This window comes from Tiliqua scincoides, chromosome 2, assembly GCF_035046505.1.
Source record: "Tiliqua scincoides isolate rTilSci1 chromosome 2, rTilSci1.hap2, whole genome shotgun sequence".
Classification (NCBI taxonomy): domain Eukaryota; kingdom Metazoa; phylum Chordata; class Lepidosauria; order Squamata; family Scincidae; genus Tiliqua; species Tiliqua scincoides.
In genome coordinates, this window is record NC_089822.1 from 101,259,282 (window position 1) to 101,286,192 (window position 26,911).

The 26,911-nt window shown below is 44.0% G+C and overlaps 1 protein-coding gene and 1 pseudogene across 1 annotated transcript; both read left to right on the plus strand.

Annotated features, from left to right (window-relative positions):
* Positions 1-14,229: 14,229 nt before the first annotated feature.
* Positions 14,230-14,349, plus strand: LOC136643089 (5S ribosomal RNA; annotated as a pseudogene).
* A 6,894-nt stretch (positions 14,350-21,243) lies between these two features.
* On the plus strand, positions 21,244-22,236 carry LOC136638602 (olfactory receptor 6M1-like). Its single transcript, XM_066612638.1, has one exon. It carries the CDS (start codon positions 21,244-21,246, stop codon positions 22,234-22,236), a length of 993 nt encoding a protein of 330 aa, XP_066468735.1.
* The last annotated feature ends 4,675 nt before the right edge of the window (positions 22,237-26,911 follow it).

Sequence of the window (26,911 nt, forward strand, 5' to 3'; positions counted from 1 at the left end):
CAAACCCAATGCTTACACTACCTTCCTTCTGCACTGTCCCTCTGCTTCTTCCCACCCACCCCACCACGACTTCACACGCCTGCTTCTGTCTGATATACTTGCTGTACGCTGCCTGTTTCAACCCGCTACATTGAGGCCCTGAGGCTTCTGTTACTATACAAGTGAGAAATAACATGAGCTCCAGATTCCACTGATCCTCCTGCAACCGCTGCAGCAGTGGTAAGCCATACTTCTTTCACTGACATTCCTGCAAATTACTAAAGGCAAATAATATGAGCATCATACTGTCAATAAACCAGTAATCTTCTTCTCAGTCTTCTTTCACAACTCAGGGCCCAATCCTAACCAACTTTCCAACCCTGATGCAGCCCCACTATTTCCCCCTCCCCCTCCCACTGTTGTTCCTAACTCATGCTTCTCAGTTGGTAGGAGGGGAGTTTCAAAGAGAAAGTAGGTGGAAGAGAGAAAGTTAAACATTCCCTTTCCCTTTGCTACAAAGGGTCCCTCCCACAGGCACTTCACATGTAGAACGCTGTTTCTCAACATTTGTACCACTTTGCACAGTCCACTTATTGGAAGTACCACTGGAAGTAACTAGCAATGATGTCATCGCCAGTTGCTTCTGGATTGGAAGGCCAGACACAATGCAACACCGGTAAAATGCTCAGTGTAGCTGGGAGGGCTTTTCTGACCATGAGGAAAATGCACACTGGAGCACTGCCCACTGAGCCGAGCCTCCTACTACTGCTTGTTGCATTGCATTGCCAGGTCTCACTCCCATGAGTACACCAGACACCACCTCAAGTACGACCAGTAGTATGAGTACCACTGGTTGAGAAACACTCATGTAGATCATAAATCATTACACATTGCTGCAATGCAACATATAGTTTGCCTGTGAGTTTCCAGACAGGATTTCTTGACTGATCACCTGCAAGACATATGGGGACTATGCCAACCCCATATGCTCAAAATACTCCAATTTTCTAGTACCTATCCCTATAATAATTGTCCCTATTTTGCCTTTCAGAGAGATTTGTGGGGGTGACTTTTTTTTAGTGTGTCCCTGTGAATTGTGATAGCACCCAAAATTCAGATTTCAGCTCCCGCCGCTGTGTTTCTAGAAGTTAGATTTCTGACTGTGGTACATCTTGCATTTACATGTATTATGCATGTAATACATTCCCACTAAGGCATTATGTGATGCACATGCTATCATTTCACAATCTGCAAGTGGCAAGAGTAATTTGTAACTGTTGATAAGAAAATATAGAACATGGATTTTTTTTTTCTTGGTGTATCTTTAACCAAATGAAGAAATCGCCTCTTGGCTTTTCAATCAGAGTGGGACAGGCTGTTGCACAGTTAATGAACACAGAATAGCTCAGGAGACACCCAGGTTAAAGAAATGTAAACATCATAGCCCATAAGTCCGTGGAAGGCACATGATGTTGACCTTGGGCTGCTTTCTTTTTTCAGCTTCTAGCTTTGGAAGCACTAGAGAGCTTTTTTTTTTTTTTTTTAAACCTTCTAGCATGCTCAGTTCACATTCATTTTTCAAATTCTAGTGGGCTACCCATGCTAGCAGTTTGAAATGTGAGCTTGAAGCTAGAAAACATGGCTGCCTCCATCCATATGATTTCTATTTCAGGAACATGGTGGCCTCCATAGTGTATGGCAGTGCTTCCCAAACCTTTTAGCACCAGGATCCACTTTTTAAAATGTCAGTCTATCATGATTCACTAGAAAAGAGAGAGAGAGAGAGAGAGAGAGAGAGAGAGAGAGAGAGAGAGAGAGAGACCTAGAAAGCAATAATATTTTCAAAATTAATAATAATTAATAAATCATAAATGTACATAAATGAGCTCCTCTTTTTAGCAGGGAGAGAGTAACTGGCCCACCTCACCCCAGCAGTGTCTGTTCTAGTGGCTGTCTTCTGGTGTTCTTTTGCATCTTTTAGAATGTGAGCCCTTTTGGGTCAGGGAACCATTACAGCTGTTAGTTATTTGATTTTCTTTGTAAACCGCTTTGTGAACATTTTGTTGAAAAGCGGTATATAAATACTACTACTACTACTACTACTACTACTACTACTACTACTACTACTACTACTAATAATAATAATAATAATAATAATAATAATAATAATAAGAGTCCAGTGCTCCCACGACTAGAGACCTTACATATAGTATGTGTATAGATCAGGGGTGTCCAAAGTTTTTGGCAGGAGGGCCACATCATCTCTCTGACACTGTGTCAGGGGCCGGGGGAAAAAAAGGAATTAATTTACTTTTAAAATTTGAATAAATTTACATAAGTTTACATAAATGAATATATTAAAGATGAACTTATATGAATGAATGAAGGTCTTGCAATAGCTCAGGGCCTATAAAAGGCCTTGTACAAAGCAAGGCTGGCCTTCCTTTTGCTGCCTCTGCTGCATCACAGACGTGAAACTGCAAGCAGTGGCAGGAGTCCTCATCCCACAGCTCACGCAAGAGGTCAAACAGTTGCCCTCACGCTAAGAGTAGCTGCATTGGGCCAGTGGGGGCTCCAACAAATCTCCGGAGGGCCAGAGGCTCATTGGAAACTGGGGGCTCCCTGAAGGCTGCATTGAGAGTCCTCAAGGGCCACAAGTGGCCCTAGGGCCGGGGTTTGGGCACCCCTGGTATAAACATATGCTAGACTCTCCTAGAAATGAAATTCAAGGACTGTTCCCCCAAACCTTAACAGTCATTCCAGGGTACCCAGAAGGCAGAACTGAAGAATATGATGTGCAGTTAGGGACTTCCAGGCCAGACAAAGGGCTGAAACTGGGTTTACACATGCTCTATGGCACACCAATTACTAGAGAAAAGCAGAAAATGTGACATTTTAATTGGGGAATGAAGATTACCTCATACCACAGGTTAGCATTCCAGCTACCCTTTTTCTTCTGCAAACTGGGCAAGGGTGCTTGCAACGTTGTTTTTCATCGTGTTTAAAAAACCCACCAAAAATTGGCCTGTGGCCTCCTAGTGTATGGTAACAACATGGCGACCTCCATGCAATTGATGTCAATGTTGCAACACCATTTTGTCATTTTTTTAATGAACTGTGCTGGAAGCACGCTGGCAGCATGCTAGAAATGTCACTTCCACCTATTTTCCATCTAAAAAAAAGAACACAGCCCAAGTCTCTGCTGTTTTGTAAAGCATTCCCAGGCAGGTTGGAAGCAGCACGTATGTCTTGTACTAAGAGACTAGCGCTCATTCCCTTTTCTTACTCCTTGTGACTCAGGTAAGTTGGAGAGAGGGAACAGTCACCATGCCAGGCCTCTGTCATAGTGAAAAGAACATGGGGAGGGGGGGGGTGTAGAGTAAGAACTGGCTGAATGCTGAGGTTCAAGTGACAACTTAGAGTACTTCTTTATCCCATCTGTCTCTCATTAAAGGGACTCACTATTCTTCTTGTCCAAATTTTTCCCAAATCCTGATCCAGCCAGGGCTGGCCCATCCATGAGGCCTGCTAAAGCGGTCACCTCAAGCAGAAGCCTGGTGGGTGGCACCTGTCTCTGTCTGCCTACTTGCTTCCATTGCTCCTCCTTTTTGCATTCCCTAAATTGGAAAAGGAATAGGGAGACAGAGAGGAAGAGAAAACGTGAAGGGAAGAAGAGTGCCAAACCAGGACATTGGAGAGCAGGAGAAACAGTGGTTGGCACATCTTCAGATAAGGGGGGAGAGCATTTGGCATGCCACCTCAGGCATCAGGCCTGATCCAGCTTTCACATTGTTTCGCAACATGGTCCACAATCTTGTAGCACCTTTTTCTCAAGTACTGCTCCCGGTACCTCCAACTTTAGAGCAAAATCAGACAGTTGGAACTGTGGCAACCTACACTATAGAAGTCCAGCATCACTGATGCCTGTCTTCACATTCTCCTTTCATTTTGAAAGCATCTGTGGGAGCCCAATCTTGTCTGAGGTGCAATCCATTAACAAGCAAGGAAGACCTGGGAACCTAAAAACACCTGGAATGCTGAACCTGAGGAAGGAAACCTGTTGCAAGTACCAAGTCCACTGAGGCTGGCTAGGGAGGTAGCACCCACAGACCAAGTCATTACCAAGCAGGTGAAACTATCTGGCAAGTACTGGGGGCACACATAATAAGTGCTCTTTTACACACATACACATATGTGCATGCACACAACATTCTTCAAACTAGATGTCAGAGAGGCTGATTTGAGCCTTTTCTTCTTCTGGCGCATGTTTTTTTAATAGAACATTCCATTGTGTGCATCCTCACCTACAGTCTGAAGTGGTACTGCCCAGATACAGGTTTACCATCACTGTGATAAGTAGTTCTTGGTGTGTCAATATTAAGCATTCATTTTTAAATATTTTGTTTATGCAGAGAGGCAATTTTCTCTTTTGCTGGCAACTCTCCAAAATTCTCACTTTCACCCTAAAAGCCCCTGAGTATGCCCTAATTCCTGGTCTGTATCACTTCAGGCTGCAGGGCTATATGTTTGGAAGATCCCCTCCATGGAGGTAAAATACTGTCTGAATATCGAATCATTAGGAAGAAGCAGAGGCTGAACCCTTCTTTCCCTTGATACAAGCTACTTTTGACTATGTGGTAGGTTCTTCATGGGGAAATTTTCAAATCATGCGAGGCTCCACCTCTAGCCTGAAGTAGTATTGCCCAGGAAAAGTGTAACCACTTGATTATGTTGGTCATGTAAACCGCTCCCCCCCTTTTAAAGCAAAAAATGTAATTGATTATGCTATAGAACATCGATTTCAACCAGCGTTCTGTGACACATTGGTGTGCCGTGATTGGTCCGCTGGTTTGCTGTGGGAATTTGGGGGAGTGTCATTTATTTGTAGGGTTATTGAGGGATGTGAGCCCCCCACCAGCAGCATGATGTGCCTTGTCAGTGGTCAAAAATCTGATGTGTGCCTTGACAATTTTAGCACCTGTCAGTGTGGCAATTTCCTGATACCCACAAGCCCCTCTCTTGCCCCTCCCCTGCATCCCGTTTATCTCACCACTGCTCCTTCTCCAATTTCCTGATACCCACAAGTCCCTCTTGCCCCTCCCCCTGCATCCCGTTTGTCACACCACTGCTCCTTCTCCAGTTTCCTGATGCCCACAAGCCCCCTTCTTGCCCCTCCCCTGCATCCCGTTTATCTCACCACTGCTCCTTCTCCAATTTCCTGATACCCACAAGCCCCTCTTGCCCCTCCCCCTGCATCCCGTTTGTCACACCACTGCTCCTTCTCCAATTTCCTGATACCCACAAGCCCCTCTTGCCCCTCCCCCTTACTGCAATAACTACCGTGGCATCTCTCTCCTTAGCATTGTTGGAAAGTTGTTTGCCCGAGTTGCACTAAAGAGGCTCCAGGTACTTGCAGAGAGCGTTTATCCAGAATCACAGTGCGGATTCCGAACCAACAGGTCCACCACTGATATGGTATTCTCCCTTAGACAACTGCAGGAGAAATGCAGGGAACAGCGACAGCCACTCTTTATAGCCTTCATAGATCTCACGAAGGCCTTCGACCTGGTCAGCAGGGATGGCCTCTTCAAGATTCTCCCCAAGATTGGATGTCCACCCAGGCTCCTCAGCATCATCAGATCCTTCCACAAGGACATGAAGGGCACTGTTGTCTTCGATGGCTCCACATCAGACCCCTTTGACATCCGAAGCGGTGTGAAGCAGGGCTGTGTTCTTGCACCAACCTTGTTTGGGATTTTCTTCGCTGTCCTGCTGAAGCAGGCCTTTGGAACTGCAACAGAAGGCATCTATCTCCAGACCAGATCAGACGGAAAGCTCTTCAACCTCTCCAGACTGAGAGCAAAGTCCAAAGTCCAGCTGAAATGTCTGCGTGACTTCCTCTTTGCCGACGATGCAGCTGTCACTACCCACTCTGCCAAAGATCTCCAGCAGCTCATGGATCGTTTTAGCAAGGCCTGCCAAGATTTTGAACTGACAATCAGCCTTAAGAAAACACAGGTCATGGTTCAGGATGTGGACTCACCTCCCTGCATTACAATCTCTGCGCATGAACTGGAGGTTGTCCATGACTTTGTGTACCTTGCCTCAACGATCTCTGACACTCTTTCTCTCGATACCAAACTAAACAAATGCATCGGTAAAGCAGCTACCACGTTTTCCAGACTCACAAAGAGAGTCTGGTCCAACAAGAAGCTGACGGAACATACCAAGATCCAGGTCTACAGAGCTTGCGTCCTGAGTACACTTCTGTACTGCAGCGAGTCATGGACTCTTCACTCACAACAGGAGAGGAAACTGAACGCTTTCCACATGCGCTGCCTCCGACGCATTCTCGGCATCACCTGGCAGGACAAAGTTCCAAACAACACAGTCCTGGAATGAGCTGGAATCCCTAGCATGTATGCACTGCTGAAACAGAGACACCTGCGTTGGCTCGGTCATGTCGTGAGAATGGATGATGGCCGGATCCCAAAGGATCTCCTCTATGGAGAACTCGTGCAAGGAAAGCGCCCTACAGGTAGACCACAGCTGCGATACAAGGACATCTGCAAGAGGGATCTGAAGGCCTTAGGGATGGACTTCAACAAGTGGGAAACCCTGGCCTCTGAGCGGCCCGCTTGGAGGCAGGCTGTGCAGCATGGCCTTTCCCAGTTTGAAGAGACACTTGGCCAACAGTCTGAGGCTAAGAGGCAAAGAAGGAAGGCCCATAGCCAGGGAGACAGACCAGGGTCAGACTGCACTTGCTCCCGTTGTGCAAGGGATTGTCACTCCCAAATTGGCCTTTTCAGCCACACTAGACGATGTTCCAAAACCACCTTTCAGAGCGCGATACCATAGTCTCTCGAGACTGAAGGTTGCCAACAACAACAGTGTGGCATGAAATGAAAAATGTTGAAAATCACTGCTACAGAACGTGTACCGAGTGTGTGTGTGGGGGAGGACACCTTAGGTCAGACTTGAACCGTGTGCAACCTTCAGCAGTAGCAAGGCTCAGAGTAGCAGGTACACCCTTATGTAGACCCAAACTGGGGTGATGTCTGAGTCACCGGCACACAAGCCTCCCTCAGAACAATGCAGTCCATGAGCTGCTTTTTCAAGATGCTCTGCTCTTACATCACTCTTCAGAGACATTGCTGGTAAAATGCTTTTGAAAGTCAATTGCCAGCAATAGGCCTGAATTCAGTGGACTGTCAGTCCTGGCTATCCCACTGAGACAATGGAAAAAGTTAGCAGTGACTAATTTAAGTTCCATTACTTTTGAGTGAAGTTAATTATGGCTTCTTTCAACTGGAGGAATAGTCTTTGAATGACTGTGTGAATGTGTGTGGGGGGTGGGTGAGTGTTTTGCTTTGTTTTGTTTGAGTGAGCCATTGACAGCTCCTGGGTAACACACATCAAAAGAAGGAAAATAATCTGTATATAACTCTTTGGCTTAACCCCAAGTCCCTTTAATTGAATTCTTAGCTTTCTTCTTATTGCCTCTTGCAAGCTTGCCAAATGAATCTAGGTATAAAGGCATGTTCGCACCAGCTGTATCTACCACTATCCATTCCTTACCACTGTGATTTCTTGTACAGATGTGTGTCATATGTTGTTCTACAATGTCATAACCTGTTGCTTTGAGGATCCCCCACATGTAGCATCCAGTTCACCTCACTTGTCCTCGGGAGCCTTAGCCAAATGGTGTAGAGCACACGTTCTGCATGCAAAATGTTAAATTTCTGGCTCAGTCTCGTGTTGGCAACCTTCAGTTTCGAAAGACTATGGTATTGCGCTCTGAAAGGTGGTTCTGGAACAGCGTCTAGTGTGGCTGAAAAGGCCGATTTGGGAGTGACAATTCCTTCCCCACTGGGAGCAAGTGCAGTCTGTCTTTGGTCTGTCTCCCTGGCTATGGGCCTTCCTTCTTTGCCTCTTGGCCTCAGACTGTTGGCCAAGTGTCTCTTCAAACTGGGAAAGGACATGCTGCACAGCCTGCCTCCAAGCGGGCTGCTCAGAGGCCAGGGTTTCCCACTTGTTGAGGTCCACTCCTAAGGCTTTCTGATCCCTCTTGCAGATGTCCTTGTATCGCAGCTGTGGTCTACCTGTAGGGCACTTTCCTTGCACGAGTTCTCCATAGAGGAGATCCTTTGGGATCCGGCCATCATCCATTCTCACGACATGACCGAGCCAACGCAGGTGTCTCTGTTTCAGCAGTGCATACATGCTAGGGATTCTAGCACATTCCAGGACTGTGTTGTTTGGAACTTTGTCTGGCTCAGTATGGCTCGGGAAAGACCATTGTCTAAAATCCTGGAGAGCCACTGCCATCACAGAGCTACATGGACCAATGGTCTGATTTGGTGTAAGGCAGTTTCCTATGTGACCTATGCCTTGTCACTTGTGTCCCAAATCTCTTACTTATTTTGCACAATGTGACCTTCCTTTAAGAAAAAAAAGGATGTTATGGTACAATTTACCGAGTGCGAACTCCACTGCTCCTCCCCTGCTTGTCTCAGGTTAGCATGCGTCCATTCAAACATATTATGACCACCACTAGCCCATCTTACTTAGGATGGGTTGGGGTCAGCACACTATGATCATGTGGTGACCCCCACTGACCTTTCTTTTGAAAAATATCTGTATTATCTTTGTGGAAAGGTAGCATTAGGCCGGAGCAGCCAGAAAGTATATTGATTTGGTGCATTTGCAGAAAAATAGAGAGAACTTCTCTTCAGGCAAAAGAAATGCGAAATGGCACAAACTCAGATCATAGCTCTATACCAAATCAATAGGAAGATAAACAGAATGAAATGGTTACTGGGTCTGAGTTACATCAACTTTTCTCCCAGTGTACATTGTTGGGGCAGCTATTGCTATTTGCACCAAAACCTGGTGGAGTCACTGATGAGTGCACCTTGTCCAGGCTTCTCATTAAACACAAAATTACTTTTCATGCAGTGTTCCTTGAGGTGTCTGTGGGCAAACAAAAGAGCCAACTGAGGCAAAATAAATGAAAACAGAGAATCTGTTCTCTCTGAAAAGAGTGACAAAAAGGAAAAGCCCTTGAAAAAGAACTGGAAAACTCAGTGCACTGGAAAAACAAACCTTCTATACAACCTAGTTTGGATATTGTATTTTTCATACTTGTCTCCCTAGCCAAGGTGTGACAAAAAGACATTTCCCAAAAAGATGTGCTTTGCAGGTTCTTCAGTTGGATCTCTGTGTGTGTGCATGGAGGTGGAGAGGCTATGCTGTTAGGCTATGCTTTTAGACCAGTGGTTCTCAAACATTTTAGCACCAGGACCCACTTTTTTGAATGACAATCTCTCAGGACCCACCAGAAGTGGGTCTGTCTTAGACTATATGGAAGAGAATGTACAAGTTCTACAGCACTTAATCACTTATTTTCCCCTGGAAAGTTTTGCTGGCCACTGGGGAGGATAGGTACAGCTGCTGCCTAGGGATATCACATGGACATCAGCTTTCTTTCTTATCAGTGAGCTGCAGATGACAGTTCTGTTGCCTGGAGGCTGGCAGCCTTTTGAGATCCCCCCAAACAGCAGACTTGTTTTATAGCCTTTGTGTTTATACCACCTTCTGCAAGCCAATGGCCAGTGAATGTGTATGATGATGGCCTCAGTGGGCTTTGAATTCTCTGTCTTCATTTTCACAGACCCAAAGGGGTTTTTAGATTTGCATTTCTCAAACAGCTACCTCACCTTCATGTTGCACATGCTGAGACATTGCCTTGCTGTGCAATCCTATGCATGTTTACTCAGAAGTAAATCCCAACATGTTCAGAGCATCTTACTCCCAGGTACGTGTGCACAGTATTAAATTTTAAGCAAATGCACACATGTGCACGCTCCCACGCCAAATATACTTCTATGGCTGTAATTAAAATAATGCAATATTTTTTTAAGAAAAATAGCCTTGGACTATTCTCAAACTTGGCTAGATCTATTTGACTAGATCAAAAGTTCTCAAACTTTTTCAACTGGTGGTTCCCTTTATCTACTGTGCCATTGGCCATAGCTCCCCATTAGGGCTACAATCCTTTATATTGAATAGGGCAGTGGGTTTTTCACAAGGATTCTATGGTTCCCCTGGCTGGGAGTCATGGTGCACAGTTTGGGGACCACTGGCCTAGGCTCATTTTGGAAATGTGTAAAAATATTTCTATTACACATTTTCAGTGAAGGTTCTGTATCAATCAAAAGATATTCCTAACATGTAACTAACATGTCCTATAGAGCGCATACATGAAAATACATTGAGATCTGTATGTCATAAAAAATGTTAGATACTTTGGAGGGGGTTCGGGACTAAAGCGACATATGCTCTTTGGTTGTGATCAAAAAGGAATGTAACAGAATGCCATAACTTTACGGACCATTTCTGCAATCAAGACAATAAGATAATTATACTTGCCGTACTTTAGGGGAAACTCTGTGGTATGTAAGCTCATCTTCAAACAATGGGTTTACCACTAGAAATAAGCAGAAAGTCCTCTTCTGACATAATAAAGCAGCTATAAAGGATGATTCAGCTCAAGACCATGAAATGCATGCTGGTGGTTAGCCTCTTTCCCCCGCGAACCATTTTCCTGCTGAAAATTGCCTCTTGGGCACTTCTTTGCCCCCAAAGGGGCTATTGCAAGTGGGTGGAGAAGAAAGGTCCATTCTCATTCTCTCATTATGCACCGGGGGAGAGGGGTGGAGGGGAGGAAGTGGGGGGAGGAGAGCAGGAAGCAATCCAGTCCTCTCTGGGCTGTAGTTAAATCCATGTGAGGGCAATGTGGACACCTCTGGAACTTATGCCAAGTGCAATTATGTTTGACTAGACTACAGATTTAAATTAAAACCATATAAGAGGCAAAGTATTAGTACAATCAAATGAAAATGTCCAATTAATTTTAATAGGACTACAACTCTAGAATTATTTGTTGTTGCTGTTTAACTGAACTTATAAATCCTCCAGATGCATAACATGATTTTAATTATCCTATTCTTTCCCACTATGTCTTCCTAAATCACCACAAGCCAGTTCAATAAAAAACATCTTACATCACTTCTATTAGATACACAGCCCAGATGCACACTCACAAGTACCAGCTTGCGTTTTTTTCCTCCCCTTTTGTTGCAAATCCTCCAGGATTCCACATTTTATTATTATGTTTTTCTTTTTTTGAAATGTATAATCCTCTGCTCAGGAGAGACTAATGGGTAACAAAAACAGACACTATTCTGAGAATTCTATTTATTAAGTTGTCAAGCTGGGAAGGAAAAGAAGAAGACATTGATCTCCATTTTCATTCACCTGCCCAGACAGATTAGTTTGGACCAAAAGTGACATAACAGATGTTTCATGCAATCAGAGGGTATTTCCTTTCTGAAGCAATGGATTTGGATGTCTGTCATGATAGCTGATGTTGTTCACTCTGGACAGGATGCATGTCAGCCGAACAAGATAAAAAAAATATATGCAGTAGCCATCACTCTTAATCCAGGCTCTGGCTTCACTCCAGACAGAATGAATGAGCATAATCTAGTGGGATTGAAATGAATGGGAATGACTCGTCAACTGGCAGCTTCCACTAGCAATGCTAAGAGCCCAGTCCTATCCCCCACCAGCCCAGACCATGCAGCACTGCTGATGAAGGGCACATTGCATGGAATGGTCTGGGAGGGGAGGACTACACAGCCCAGGACAGGTCAGTAAAACACTTGTTTACTTACCTTTCCATAAGCCACCTGGTTTCCAATGGGTTTCCCTGGACCGAGACTTGCGGGTGTAAGTCTAAGGAGACTCATGGAGGCAGGTGTGGGCCACAAAGGGGGGATAGAATCTTGGCATGTGCAGCTACCACAGAGATCCTCCCATCTTGTCCCAGAACCACCCCTGGCCCTCTTAGATTGCACTCTATTCTGTATGTCTTCCTTCTAACAGACAGCTGACAAAGAGATTCTACAAGGGTTGAGAACAGGCAATACTTGCCAGAGGATAACGACCTTTCCTGAAGGAAGGCATGCAAGTTCAAAATGCATACATGTTGGATTTCTTGTACTAAGCATCCTCATAGCTATTGCACCCTTGAATTTTTTAATTCCCTCTCCCCTGGCGTTTTTGCTTTCATACCTTTTGCAGGACACCAGCATCCTGTACAAAAAAGAATGTTAATTGAGCTGTTGTGCTGCAGGCAACAACACAGCTACAATTGCAAATGCTTGCCAACTGCGTCTAACTTAGTCGCACACCTTCCAGTTGCATGTCAGCACAGCAGTAGGAGAAATTATCACCTGGAGCAATTTCAGACATCAACTAAATGAGTGTCTCTTCCCAAAACAGTTTCTAAACATGAAACAGTTGTTACATTTTCAGCCCAAGCCTAACTATCAGCACAGGCACTGCATCCCATGGGGGAGTTTTGCATGCTGGAGATCTCCTTGAGCTAAGGGATCTTTTGCTCCCTTGCCCCCAGCAGGCGCAACTAGTCAACTCAGACCTGCACCAACTCCATAACTAATGCAAGTCTGCTTTGATCCGTCAGCAGAACAGGCCCAGGAAAGGGGATAGTATATGATGAGCCTCAGTGCCGCCAATCTAGCTTACTATTTTGCATGCTGTGGCCTACCAGGGAGTACACAAGATTCCTGTATCCTGTCACCACTCTCTTGCATCTGATATTTAGAGTCAGGCTGTCTCTAAAACCAGAAGGCTGTGTACACCCATCAAGGCTTGTAACCTACGATGGATTTTTCCTCCATAAATCTGTCCAATCCCCCTTTAACGGTATCCAGGTCAGGTGCTAACACAACATCCAGTGGTAAGGAGATCTACAAATAATTTTCATGCTGGGAAAAGAAATATTTTCTTTCGTCTGTTCTAACTCTCCCGCCACTCAATCTTAATGGATGTCCCCTGGTTCTGGTGTTGTGCAAGATGGAAAAGGACATCCCTCTATCCACTCTATCCATCCCATGCATAATTTTAAACATCTCAATCAGGTCCCCCCTCAGGGTTCTTGTATTTGGAACAATGTCAGGATCCAGAAGAACTGGTCTCAAATGAGAACAGTCTTGAACTCCAGCAGGGGAAGGAGCAGGAGAGGACTGAGTCTAGTTCAACCTAACTAGCCATTGGGGGGGGGGGCACATATACGAGGATCCCTCATATATCCTCATACTTGAGGATCCCCCTGCTGGATTCTGCCTCTTGTGGCTGGAAGCCCAGTTGGGGCAAATCTTCTACTGCAGAAGAAATTGCTCAGTTCCTACAAAACACTTTGTTTCACGAAGATCCAGCAGTGCCAGCACCAGATTGCTAGAGCTCCTGGGAGAAAGTCCTGCATTGGGTCACCCCTGGCATGCTGCCACTCCATGATGGCACACTGGGTGTTATCACTGCACTGGTATAGAGGGTTTGGGGTCAGCCCAGCCAATGGGCCCTCTGAACAGTTTTTGGCCGATGCCTGACCTGACCAAGTTCTGATGTCAGCCTTGATGAGGTCTAGGATAGAAAGGCAAAAAACACAAACTTATGCTTGAAAATTCACTTCTGGAAATAAGGAGGTGGCCAGATGACAGACTCCTGCCCAGAATAAAATCAGATCCCTTTCAGTGTCAACTTTATGCGAAGATAGACTGCTGCAGACATGTCATTGCTGAGAGGGGTTTGATAAATAAAAGGATAATCCACTAGGTTTCACTACCATTCTATGCAATTCAACCCATATCTCAAACGATGCTCCTTTTGTTAGCTTCCATGTGCTCCCACTTTCCCTTGATCTGCACTGCAACACATCACAAGAGACATTTGCTGCAGTACACCATGGGCCACAGTACACCGCATATGACACATTGTGGCATGCTGCACTTCACATGCAAACATGTGCCGCAGCACATGCAGCCGCATGCCACACTCAAAAGTCATCATATGTAAACAGTGCAGCAGCACACAAATGAGCAGTAGTGTACCAGACACAAAGGCAACATCAGACACATGCAAAATGCAAGCACACACCATCATACAGGCCAAAACTGGGCAACAACTGTTGGGCATCAAACAGAAAATCATGCAGCGACTTGCCACACACACACACACACACACACACACACACACATGCAGTAGCAGCACACTACTATAAGCATGTGCCAGAACACTACACACACACACATGGGCAGCAGCTCTCCTTCCCCATTTACAAATGCACATTGATGTATCCAATGCACTCCATCACCGGCCATTTTTGTTTTGAGAAACATTTACCCTGCACATGCCTGATCTCGTCTGATCTCAGAAGCTAAGCAGGGTCAGGCCTGGTTAGTACTTGGATGGGAGACCACCTGGGAATACCGGGTGCTGTAGGCTTATACCAGAGTCTTTCGAGACTGAAGGTTGCCAACCATTCTTCCACCAGAGGAGCTTCAATCTGCCCAACAGATACAAGCGCAAGATTGCACCCTGAATTAAATGAACAATTTAAAATTGCAACTTGGAAATTTCCTAATTTTAGGAATAACTAACTGATTTTCACAAAACTAACTAAAGGCACGTCCTTTCAGTATTCTTCATGTTTTTAACATAACCTAAACTGCAACAGGAAGACATTTTATAACATGTTACAAATAAGTTTGGAAGAGCGGGAGGGGGGCACGCAAAAGAATTGCCGAGAATAGCATGAGGCATCGCATACGAAGCTAAACATTTAAGGCTGCAATCCTATACACACTTTCCTGGAAGTAAGTCCCATTAAACACAATAGGACTTACTTCTGAGTAGACATGCAAAGGATGATGGTGCTGTGAATGTTATAACTGAGCAATTCTTCCTCAACATTGCCTGAAATTTGGGTCTGTATACAGGCTGAGACTAATTATTCTCCTGGGTTCCATTCCAAGCACTCAAGTGGATAAAAAAAACACGCACTATAGCAAATCAATTTAAAAAACAAAGTTTCTTTGCTCCAGTGATGGAAAAACAGCCTTGCTGACCTTTTGACTCTAAGATAAGAGTCATTAAGAAGACAATCCATCAGCACTTCACTCAGCCCCTCCCTTCACCAATGCAAAATGATCACCTTTCTTTCACCTGCTGGGGGAAGGGAGGGGTCCGAAGGAGAGAGAAGGATTGACGGATTGTTAGCCTGCTGTCCCCCCCCTCTCATTATGGAGGCTGTTGTTAAAGGACTGTTCAGTTTTTAAAACTGATTTTAAAGGGATGCATTTTTCCCCTTCTCCAGGGATCAGCACATTCTCTCTCATTTGCAGGAGCCATTCGTGTTGAGTCAAATCCGTGTATACAAAATCTGTGTATAAATAGGCTGGACCTGTATGTCTAATAGGCTTATTCTTCCTGAATTTGTCTGATTGCCTTTTCAGGTTATCTAGCCTTCACCACATCCTCTAGCAGCAAATTCAAGAAATAAATTACATATTGGATACTTTTAATCTGTTCCAATTCTATTGTCAAGCAAGTTCTAAGGTTATGGGAAAGGGAGATTTGTTTTCCCAGTTTTCTCCACACCATTGTAGAAGAATTTAAACAGCAAGAGATTGGAAAGAAAATAGATCTGTTTATTAAGAGCTATCTTGGGTAGGATTCCCCCAGGAACATCTGGCACTGAGACATTCAGAAGGCATGACTTTTATATGTTTAGATCAGGGGTCTCTAAATTTTTTGGCTGAAAGGCTGCATCAAATATCTGGCATGGTGTCGAGGGCCAGAAAAAAAAATTAAATATAAAATTTTAATAAATACATTAGAGATGGAACTTAGATGAATGACTGAAATGAATGAATGAATGAATGAATGGGCTCAAATGTCAGGATTTCTCCAAGCACCAACACAGCCCAAGAAATAAAGCACACACACTTAAATGGACTCCTATTCCTTCACCCCACAGGCACAACTCTGGTTGTGTTCGGTCAACTGGGCCAGAGTCTCTCAGGGGACCAGAGGCTGGCTGTGGGCCAGATAAAAGCACTCCGCAGGCCGCAGCTGGCCTCTGGGCCCTGGTTTACCTGGGCCCTGGAAACCCCTGGTTTAAAGTGGCAAGGCCTGTCAGAGACACACAATGGTTAGAAGGAACTTATTCCCACACAAATCCAATTTACATGATCCGCTTGCAATGAAGGAAAGCAAATGGGAAAACATAAATCAGGTATTATGAAGAGGGAGGACATGAATATGGCTGACAGAATACAGGATAGTGGCTGTATTTTTAAAAAGTTAACAGGCTAAGAGAGCTCTGCAAAGAAAGATATCAGAAGGAGAGTTGGATTTATCAGTTAAGAACAAAGGCTATGTAGATGAGCACCTCTGTTGTTTCCAGTTTTATAAATTGGTCCCTTTCCCAGACCCTGGTCTTGAATTACAGATGCTTCAGCAGGCTCACAGTTCTTTCCTGACACCAACTCTCATTAGGGCAGCTGGAACTCACTGAAGGTCAAACAGAGAAACAATAAATCATATTCCTCCACAATAACTACGTGCTAGAGCAGAGAGCTATGATGGAAACCAAAAACAAAGATGGAAGCTGACAAACGCTGGTTAAGAAAGCAAGAACAGCATAAAGCAAAAATCTAATTTCTCCCACAATGTAATGCCCACCAGTCTCCTCTCCTCCACACATCCTCTTTTGCTCCAACCTTCTCTTCCTTATCCAACACAGGGAACAGGGGCAGGAACAGGGGCAGGAAGGGTAAGCGGGAAGACAGAAAAGCTCCCCCGACACTTAGTCTGCATCATGGATTAGCTCAACTTGCAAGCGGATTACAGGCTACTTCCTTCCTCTGACAGCACCTCTGGAGGAGTGGAGTAGAAAAGCTGAAGCAAAGAGTTTTTTAAAATTTGGACGTGTAAATGGTTAGCAAATGTGTGAAAGGAAAGGGACCTGTATGAGTTAAAGCTAGGCTAAGTACGGGGGCGAGGACCATGTGTATGGCGCAATAAGAAAGAGGAGGGTGTGTGTATTTTAACCAAGGTAGGTTTTACATTTGAATTGCAGGCACAGAAAATTGGTGTATGTTTTGGGGAGAGTATCACTTGTGAAAATAGCTCAGGTGTGATACTGTCCCACTTTCTCAGTAGGAGAGTCAGAAAATAATCTCACAAAAGGATGGAGGAAACCTCTCTCTCTCTCTCTCCCAAAAAGGGCAGTTATTACATAGATGGACGAAAGAATGAGGATGGATATCTACACCCTTTCTCTTGGCCTCTGCTACCACCCACTGGATATCTCCTGTAACATTAGCATGACTCTATCTAATAGTGAATTTGATGGTCACAAGTCTGTCAGTATGGCAGCCAGATGGGCCATCTGCAGACAAAGGAGGGATTTCTCCTTATTTGGGAGGCTTCCAGGTATGCAGACATCATCAAAAAACATCATTTTTCATTTTAAATTAGAACGAAAAGCAGCCCATCAAGAACTGAGCATGCTCACACCCCTCCAGAATCAACAGAAGGTGAAGGGAAGTTGAACACTGAAGGTGAAGGGAAGTTGGTGTAGGAAAAGAGGATTTGGGATTGAGAGCCCAATCCTGAGCTCTTACCACCAGTTCTCTGCCATATATTGCTCTTCGACAAACTCAGAATCTCTGTTTCAGTCACTACTGGACTATTAGTGCCTGGTCACTGAACTTCAAATTGAACATGGATTTTATCCCTTTCCACTGAGTGTGTACAATTTCACCTTTGTGGGAGACAGGTGAACACTGTTTAATGCTTTCTTATGCAACCATTCACCAACAGTGCAATGCTATGCACACTTGCCTTGGTGTAAGCCCTACTGAACACAGAGGGACTCACTTCTGAGTAAAGCTACCTAGGATTGCACTGTGAGTTTATTCTTTTCATTTCCTAATTGCTTGCTATAGCACAACTTAAGCTGAATACCAGACGAATAAGTCTGCTAGCAATGGAGAAAGAGAGCAAAGATGTGGCTTGAGTGGTGGACAGAAAGAAGAACAAGCAAAGCAACAGAAGGAAGAAGAGTGATGGAGAAGAAACTGGGCTACAAATGGAGCAAGTATTTGATTAATCCAAATGTGGAATGACAAGATTGATAACTGGACAGGCATATGCAATGGGTGGGGAGGCATGTGAGGCAGAGCCTCCCCACCAGAGTCCTTTGAAAAGCGCCACCACTGAGTGAAGCACTCTCAACCCATGCGCTTCATGTTCTCCATGCTCTCCACGCTTCCTGCATGGGTTGAGTGTGCTTGAGCACCTCACGTGGTGGTGATGCTTTTTGGGGACTCTGGTGGGGAGGCTCTGCCTCACCTGCCTCCCCACCCACTGGACGTTCCCTGAAACTGGAAGAATGCAAGAGCGTCTTTCTTCAGTCTAAAGCACTTCAGTTCATATTATATAGAAGACTCTTTGAAATAAAGAGGCATAAATTGGACAGTGGCCAACAAGTTTGTTTAGTTTCTACATCTGCTTCTGTAAGCAACGCAAGAAGCCTGGGTTTCAGAAAAAAGAACCGTGATACAGTATTTTATTTTAAAACATGCCACTTGAAAAATTGTCCCAAAATAAGGGTGAACTCAAAGAACTGGCTAAGTGGTAAACAGTTAGATTGACTGGAAAATGCAACGTTTTCTTTATGCAACAAATGTTTGAGAAAATGACAAATATAGTCTTTCCATGACAGGACCCATAATCACTTTTTACCTTCCCTTAAGGAAGACCTACTGAGAGAAATTCCCTATGGAGATAAACTCCATAGGGAGTCTACATGCTGGTTAATTTCTGACTACAGAAATTAATGACTACATGTTGGTTAATTTCTGAAAGAAGCATAGATCCCATTCTGAAGAATGGGCAGACATTTGCAGTGTAACTGAAGGTGAGAAAAGCTTCTCTTTCTTAGCCAGAGGTATGGGATGAAGAATTCCAGATTAGGGAATTTCAGAAGATGATAAAGTATGTTCTAATCCAGAGCCTGCTAGAGTCAATTGTGGGGAGAAGAATCCTTTGAAGGCGCTGAGATAGTTGTTTATGTTTGGTGCAAGGTTTCTTCACTTTCCATAAATCTCTTATTATGAGTGGTGACCAATGTAACTGATATAAAGGGTCTTGGATAAAATGAGGTTTCTTTGTATTCCCCAGAAATTGTTGTTGAAGGTATAAATTGTTGTTGAAGGTATTATCTCATTGGATCCCTTTCATTACATGAAAATTAAGTCCAGCTGAAACAATGTGACTTATTCCCAGTTAAGGTCTACACTCCAGACAACTTCACAACTTGCTCCACTTGCCCTGTGTCTTGTGTGTCTTGAAGAGCAGCCGTATAACACCCCATGGCAAAGTGATTATGGTATAGCTTAAGGTCGCCTGTTCAATGGGAAGAAATATGAAAGTTCTCACTAAGCTCATCTCAATTCATTTTCTGCATCGTAGCTATGACAGTGGTCTTGGGAGACTGCAGGTGTAACTGATAAGTTGTGTCTGAAGGGTCAGTGCTTGAAAGGAAAGGTGAGATGCAGCCTAATTCTGCAATATTCCCTCTAAGTGGTCCACGCTGCTGCATGGACCCCTTGGACTGCTATGTTGTTTCCAGATGCATGGCAAAATACATCTTTGCTGGACTTCTGGGAATGCCGAGCTCCAAGCTGCACAGAGCTCAGCTTCCCAGGGCTTCAAGTTGTGCAGACACATGATCACACAGCTTAAAGTCAAGTCAAGCCAGCTTAGCCTAGTGGTTACTTTGAGCTTAAAGGGAACAGTAGTCATGGGCTGAGCCCATGTGCTAATCCAAGTGTATGGGAGAATCTCCCACCAAAGGGATAGTCAGTGCTATCAACTTTCACAATACTGGTGGTCCATTGGAATGGAGCAGAGAAGGAGTTGAATGGAATTGGACTGGCACTATCTGAAACTGAAATGAGAGAATCAACTGTCTGTTTCAGTGGGTATGCTTGCATCACTAACCCAGTAAGGACCAATTAACATGTGTGCTTAGATGCTAGAGGTTTTTCCTTCCCAAACCTTCTTTTCCGCTTTGGTTACCGTATCCAGAAGGAGGATCCATGCACAGAAACCTAACTTGCGCACAAATTGCCTTTCTTAGATTGGGATGCAACATGTGAGCTTCCTCTGAGATTTTCTCCAAATAAACAAGAAGGTAATTCTGAGCTTCCATCTCCTTTCTGATAATGAGGAATCACATAATAAGCCTTGGTCTCCACTTCTGATGGCACTTCAGTCCACAAAGTGCTGTTACTGTTCATATCACAGTTTATATATTACAGTGACACTGTGAGGTAGATTGGGCTGAGAGCAGCTTCTTGAGATTATCAAGGAAGTAACATATTGGTTAAGTGGGAATTAGAAACTGAGTCTTATATAAGTGACCTCAAGATACCATCCATAGTGCCACAGAAATCCTACTATTGCTTGCAAAGCCTAATCCACATAGGTCACAAAAGAGTGTCCTGAGAAGCAGAAGGAGTCTTTCCAAGTCATATTTTGCTTAGTGTAGTAGTAATTTGTATGTCTCTGATAAAGCACAGTCTTATTTATGAATGCCCTTACCACAATAAATGTGTTCTAGATACCACACAACTACTTGCTGTATTTGATCTAACATAGCTACTCATCTGTGATTTTATTTTCCAAACATTTCTTTTTAAAATAAATTTTCTAGACCAAGGTTCTCACACAGTTACCACTGGGACCCACTTTTTAGAATGAGAATCTGTCAGGACCCACCAGAAGTGATGTCATGACCGGAAGTGACATCATCAAGCAGGAAAATTTTTAACAATCCTAGGCTGCAGTCCGGCTCACACTTACCCAGAAGTAAGTCCCATTTATTATCATTATTGAAAGAATATACATTGTAGCTTGTTAAAAGTACAGGTCTGTAATATCTCCCCAAATGCGGTCACATACCATGGTAGCATCAAGTCTAATATATTAAAAATAAAATATTGAAATGAATGGGGACCCACCTGAAATTGGCTTGCGACCCACCCAGTGGGTCCCAACCCACAGTTTGAGAAACATTGTTCTAGACATTTTTTGTAGAAGAAATGAACAAGGATAAAAACTAGAAACACAGTAATGGGCAGTGATCCCTTTGGGGGCTGTGGCCGTACATGTCGTTATCAGATCTATTTTTATATTGGTGACTGTTAAATGGAGTAATCACTCCTCCTCTAGACACGTGTCCTTGTTTTTAATATCCAGTTTCTGCACATGAAACAGCAGTCTGAGTAATTTTTAATTCATCTGGGCATTTTTTCATTTCAGTAGATGCAACACAGACTGGATGCCGTGGTGGGAAACAGTAACCTCAGTCTTCGTCGGGCGGTAACAGAATTTGTTCTGCTGGGCTTTCCTGATGTCCGTGTGTTGGAGCTCTCCCTCTTTGTAGTCTGCACTGTCATCTTCACTCTCACCCTCTTGGGAAACCTGATCATCATCACAGTGGTGATGATGGCCTCCCATCTTCACACCCCCATGTACTTTTTCCTGGGGAACCTCTCTCTCCTGGAAATTTTCTTCACCTCAGCCATTGTACCTAAGATGCTGGTCAACCTTCTGTCTGAGAAGAAGACTATTTCATTCTCTGGCTGCATCGCTCAGTGTCACTTCTATTTTTTCCTGGGCTCCACTGAGTTGATCCTCCTGGCTGTGATGTCTATTGACCGTTACGTGGCCATTTGCAACCCACTCCGCTATGCTATCATCATGAACAGCCGAGTCTGCATCTCTCTGGTGCTTGGTTGCTGGGTCGGAGGGTTTTTGCACATCCTATGGCCAACAGTAGTGATATCTCAGCTCCCTTACTGTGGTCCAAATGTCATCAATCACTTTTTTTGTGACAGCACCCCACTTCTGAAGCTTTCTTGCTCTGACACAGGCCTCATTGAACTAGTTGATGTGCTTCTTGCCTCCATTTTGCTTGTGGGCACCCTATTGGTCATCATGGTCTCCTACATTTACATTATTTCCACAGTGCTTAAGATCCCATCAGCCATTGGGAGGCACAAGGCCTTTTCTACCTGTGCCTCACATGTCATTGTGGTTACAATCTATTACGGCAGCTCCATCTTTATGTATGCCCAGCCAGCACAAAGCTCCTCCTTGGAGTTCAACAAGGTGGTGGCCATTTTGACAGCTGTGGTAACACCACTTCTTAACCCCCTTATCTATAGCTTGAGAAATGAGAAAGTGAAGGAGGCCTTGCAAGGAATGGTGAATCGGAGCAGAGCTTTCCAGAGGAACACAGAACCATTGGTATGATCCTTAGGCAGACACTCAAAGATTCCTTCTGGTGAACTATGGAAAGAACTCTCTCCTCCTGCAAAGTCTTCTCACCAACCAGAGGAGGAGTATGGCAGTTACAATAATTTTAATAATGATGGTTTTTGGCCTTCTAAGTTATGACACCATCTTCCAAACCAATATCTTTTTTTCCCCATTTTTTAGTGCACATCTCTATGAAACATGCCTTTTTAAACTTTGGAGGGGGCAGGGTGTTGCAAAGACAATGACAATTGTGTTGGGGTCACCCAGAGTGTGCAGAGTGTACATTTGCTGTAGCGGAGAGTGTTGGGCTTGGATCCAGAAGGGCGTAGGTTGAAATCCTCCCTTGATTATGCAGTTCACTGTAGAACTTTGGACCAGTCATCATCATGATTCAGTGGGACTTTGACTAGTCACTGTCTCTCACTCCCAACCTAGCCTCTTAATATGTTGTGATATTAAACTGAATGCTGTGTAAACTACCTTTGGAGCAAAACTGGGCTATACACGTAATCAGTAAATATTGTACTGAGTTTGGGTTCTCTTGTTTATTGTGAATGAGCGTGAATTATTGAATGAATGTGAATTTTGCCTAAATTTTCACCTGTTGGAAGTCAGGGATTTGACGAAAACAACTTTCTGTTCCTTGATGTCCCTAGCTTTCGGAATAAGGCTCCCAGTAGGGTAAACAGTTTGAAGCCAGTTGGATTCTGAAACAGAGAGAAGGAGGGAGAGCTGAAAGTTAACTGAAAGTGAAATACCTGAGTTGCAGAGGCTCTCCATGTGAATCTGATGCAGGGGCAGTGAATTTGTTGCTCGCTGTAGGAGTGTCTCTGTGCCTGCCTGTCATAGCCTGCCTGTATATTTGTAAATAAAACATATATTACAAAGACACAGTACGTTTCCAATGCTCTCTTCTCCAAATGAAATTAAACCCTCTAGTGCTCTAGTGGAACTTCTAGTGTGGAACTTCTCACCACTCTTTGGGAATTCAGGAGAGCATGTCACATTATTCTGTGGTTTGTGCCAATTACCAGTACTGGTTCCATCTTGTCCATTGTGGGAAGAAGATTACACCTATGACTAAATCAGCCCATGCGCTTTGTAGAACAACATAAAACTGACACTGAAACTTTGATTAATCCAATGGTTAAACCTGCAGATGCTCCAAGTTGATTGTACATTGGCACAAATTCAGTGATGAGGAGTCAAACCACTGCATTATTCAGGATAATGCAGACAGAGGCAGGTTTACATGTTACATATCTATTTTGCTCTTGTCATGAAGTGCTTTTGCATGTGGGAGTGGGCGGTGCAAACTTCAGTGTCCGTTTCCCAAGATTACACATAGCTTTCTTTTCAAGTTCAATTTTTTTTTTGAACAAAGAGACATTGCAAAATGCTTTTCCAGTGAAGTTCATGTGACATATCCATATTTTCAGTGGTTATCATATAATGCCATCATATAATGCAATGGATGGGGGTTTCCATGTTCCAGATGTTCTCTTGAATCCCTCTAATGCTCTCTTGGTCATACCCCAAAACTGAAAAAGAACTGATCCTGTAACTTTTTTACCAGTGGTAGTCCTACCACGGCATGGGGCACCTCAGGATTTGAGATACCATTAAGGCAGGGGCAGTAGATGGGTTGAAAGGCCAAACTCTTCATCTAACAGGGCCACATTGCTCCACAGAGAAGGTTGTTCATAAACTACCTCGGAAATTAAAGCAATCTATAAACCTTTACATAAATATCCCTAATTTTCCACCACTAAATCCGAAATCATTAATCCTAAAAGGGAAGGGGGACAAAAGTAAGAACAATCACTAATTTTGCAAAAGAATACCCCTTGTCACCCAATCTCAACGAGCTACCCTTCCAAACCTTGTGTATCAGGATCTCTTCATTAGCCCCACCAGCCTTGGCTCTAACTGCCAGTCCCAACCACTCTCAGGCTTGAACACACTCCTGCAGCTCCCAACTGCCCATCACCTGAATACCCCCCCCCCCAAGCTGGAATACATTTGCAGGAGCATTGCTGGGATACTTAATATGGTACAGATGATAGCTGCAGAAGTGAAGATACGGTTATGAAGAAGGCATAAAGCCATTCTGTGGTACTGTAGGAGAATTTCCACTCCTTCTCATGTTCAATTAGCAGAGGTACAAAATACAGGCATGCCCCAGTATCCGCGAGGGTTCCGTTCCAGAACCCCTCACAGATAACTGAAACAGCAGATTCTTGGGATGTCCCCCACTCTCCCTCACCTCTAGAGTCTCTTCTGAGCCCTGCAGAGGCCGTGGGAGGATGCGTTCAGCCTCTGTGGGCCTCAGAAGAGCCTCCGGAGGGTGCATGGAGCAATATGTGAGGGACCCCACATCCATAAATAAGAGAATAATCAAAACTGCAGGTATGGGATCTGCGGATAAGGGGGGCCTCCTATAGCCAGAAAGAGGTTTTTTGATGCATCAGATACACATAGCAAGTACATGCATCTGACCCTTAGCCAGAAATAATCAAGTCTTTATATAGTACAACTAGGGTAAACTTACCCAATCACATTCATGCAAAACCTAATCACCCCATCAACACCTTCCACCAAGCTGACTGAGCTTAGGTCTGAATGTCCAAGACGACAATTCCTGGTAAGGTCACCAGGGCCGTATAAACCGTATAAGGGCACCAGTAAATTCAGAGCCGTATAAACTCATGGCCAGATCCCTAGGCTTTCAGGTATTTTGGGCCCCCTCCAGCACTTCAGTCTTTCATCCCACTACAGCTGACATCCTGATCTGGTACAGTAGGTACTATACTACAGTACATAGCAATGTACTGTACACAGCAGTACAGTACATAGCAATACATAGCCCTATATCCATTTTGAGGGTTTCCTGATGAATTCTATTCATCATTTTTTAAAATATTTTTATTGTGCAAGTAGAACTCTACAGGAAAGCACATTTTGGGGATATAATTGTTGCCTTTAACTGTTGGAACCCTAGGGTGCAGATAACAGTGACTCAGCAAAATGAATGAATGAATGAATGACAGGCCCCTAGTCCCTGCGGGGCCCCTGGGCGTCAACCTAGTCAGCCTTATGAATAATATGGCCCTGCCTGTAGTAATAGCTTCCCTCCTTTCCCCCTTCAGTATGTTAGTGTATTGTGCAGAAATTGGAAGAGTAAAGATGAATATAATCTGTGAGATGCCCATTGCAGGTCCCCAGTCCTTTTACAACCTTCCAAAAGTAACAGCACACAGTATGCCAAGTGTCAGTCTTCCACAAGTTTCCTGAAGGCATGGTATGATATTTTTGTGATTATTTCCCCCCCCCCTCTCGTACTGTATTCCTAGGAATCGCATACTTCTGGAATGCCTGGTTGACAGCTACTTTGCATTTTGCTACTGTCTTTAGGGTGCTGGGCCCAGACGGCTTCTTAAAGGTCAGAGATTCCCTTGGGAAGAGCTACAGTGGAGGCGTTCAAGCAACTGATGGTTAAATGCAGCTCAAGAAAGTTATTTAAATCCATCGCTGTAAACAAGGCCCTGGAGTCTTCGGGGTTACATCCTGGAAAAACTGAGCTGGTGCTTGGCTCTTACAACACTAGTGCGATGAGTGCTAGAGAAACTCAGCATCCATCCAAATCAAGCCCATGTGTACCAGTTAGAGTTTTATATGCAGAAGATAAAACTTTTTAATTAGTTCCTTAGAGGCTGCTAGAGAAGTTTCCTAATTATTCTCAGCTTGTCCAATTTTGACTTATCTCTCATATGTATACTGTGCATGAGTCAAGGACTGTCTTCAGAAATAGTGACAACACCCAGTGGATGATCCAGTTTGTTATCATGAAATACAACATTATTCATATTATTATACTCTCAGGTTCATCCTGCTTAATTTAAAGCACAATGCTATGCATGTCTACTCAGAAATACACCCAGTGAGTTCAATGGGACTTATTCCCAGCACAATGCATATAGGATTGCAGTGATATATGTATTGAGGTACATGAGTGTGTGGAGGGGTATTTGCTTGATAGTTGATTTTGCTTATATACCCAAAGATATATTTTATTGTTCATACATATATCATGACTTCTTGCTGGACATCCCTTCTATTAGGCTGATGGCTAACTAATAATGAATGGTGGTCAATGGAAGTTTCATCAATGTGTGCGAAAGATAGGAGGCAGTCTTCTGATAGCTAGGGATCTCTTTAGTTGGAATTGCAACTCGAAGAAGTTGGATTCATCCAGCTGCTGGAAGGGAGCAGACAGTGAAAAAGAGCTAGTAGTTTGAAATGGACAAAAATAGGAAGAGGCAGGAATTGAGAGCAGGGAGTTCACTGCTGGAATTAGCTGGACATAGGAATGCAGTCTTGGGGGAGTCACTTCCTGTTGAAAGAGTGCCAATTTTTGTGAGCATTTGTTAAGTAAAGTGAAATGATATGCAGGATTGGGCTACCGGGGGGGGGGGAGTGTTATGACTGCGGAAGCAACTTCCGCTGTTGTAGAATGGCTGCCAATGACATGCACAGCATGAGTGAAAGGATGACAATAAAATGCCTATCGTGGAAGCAACTGGAGAATCCACAGTTGAGAAGTCAAGGTGGAATGAAGAGACAGATTCCTTCAATTCCCAAAAGGTGGTTCTTGAAGCATTTTGTCAAA

Coding starts and splice junctions, on each gene's coding strand:
- LOC136638602 (XM_066612638.1), top strand. CDS start 21,244: ATGCAACACAGACTGGATGCCGTGGTGGGAAACAGTAACCTCAGTCTT.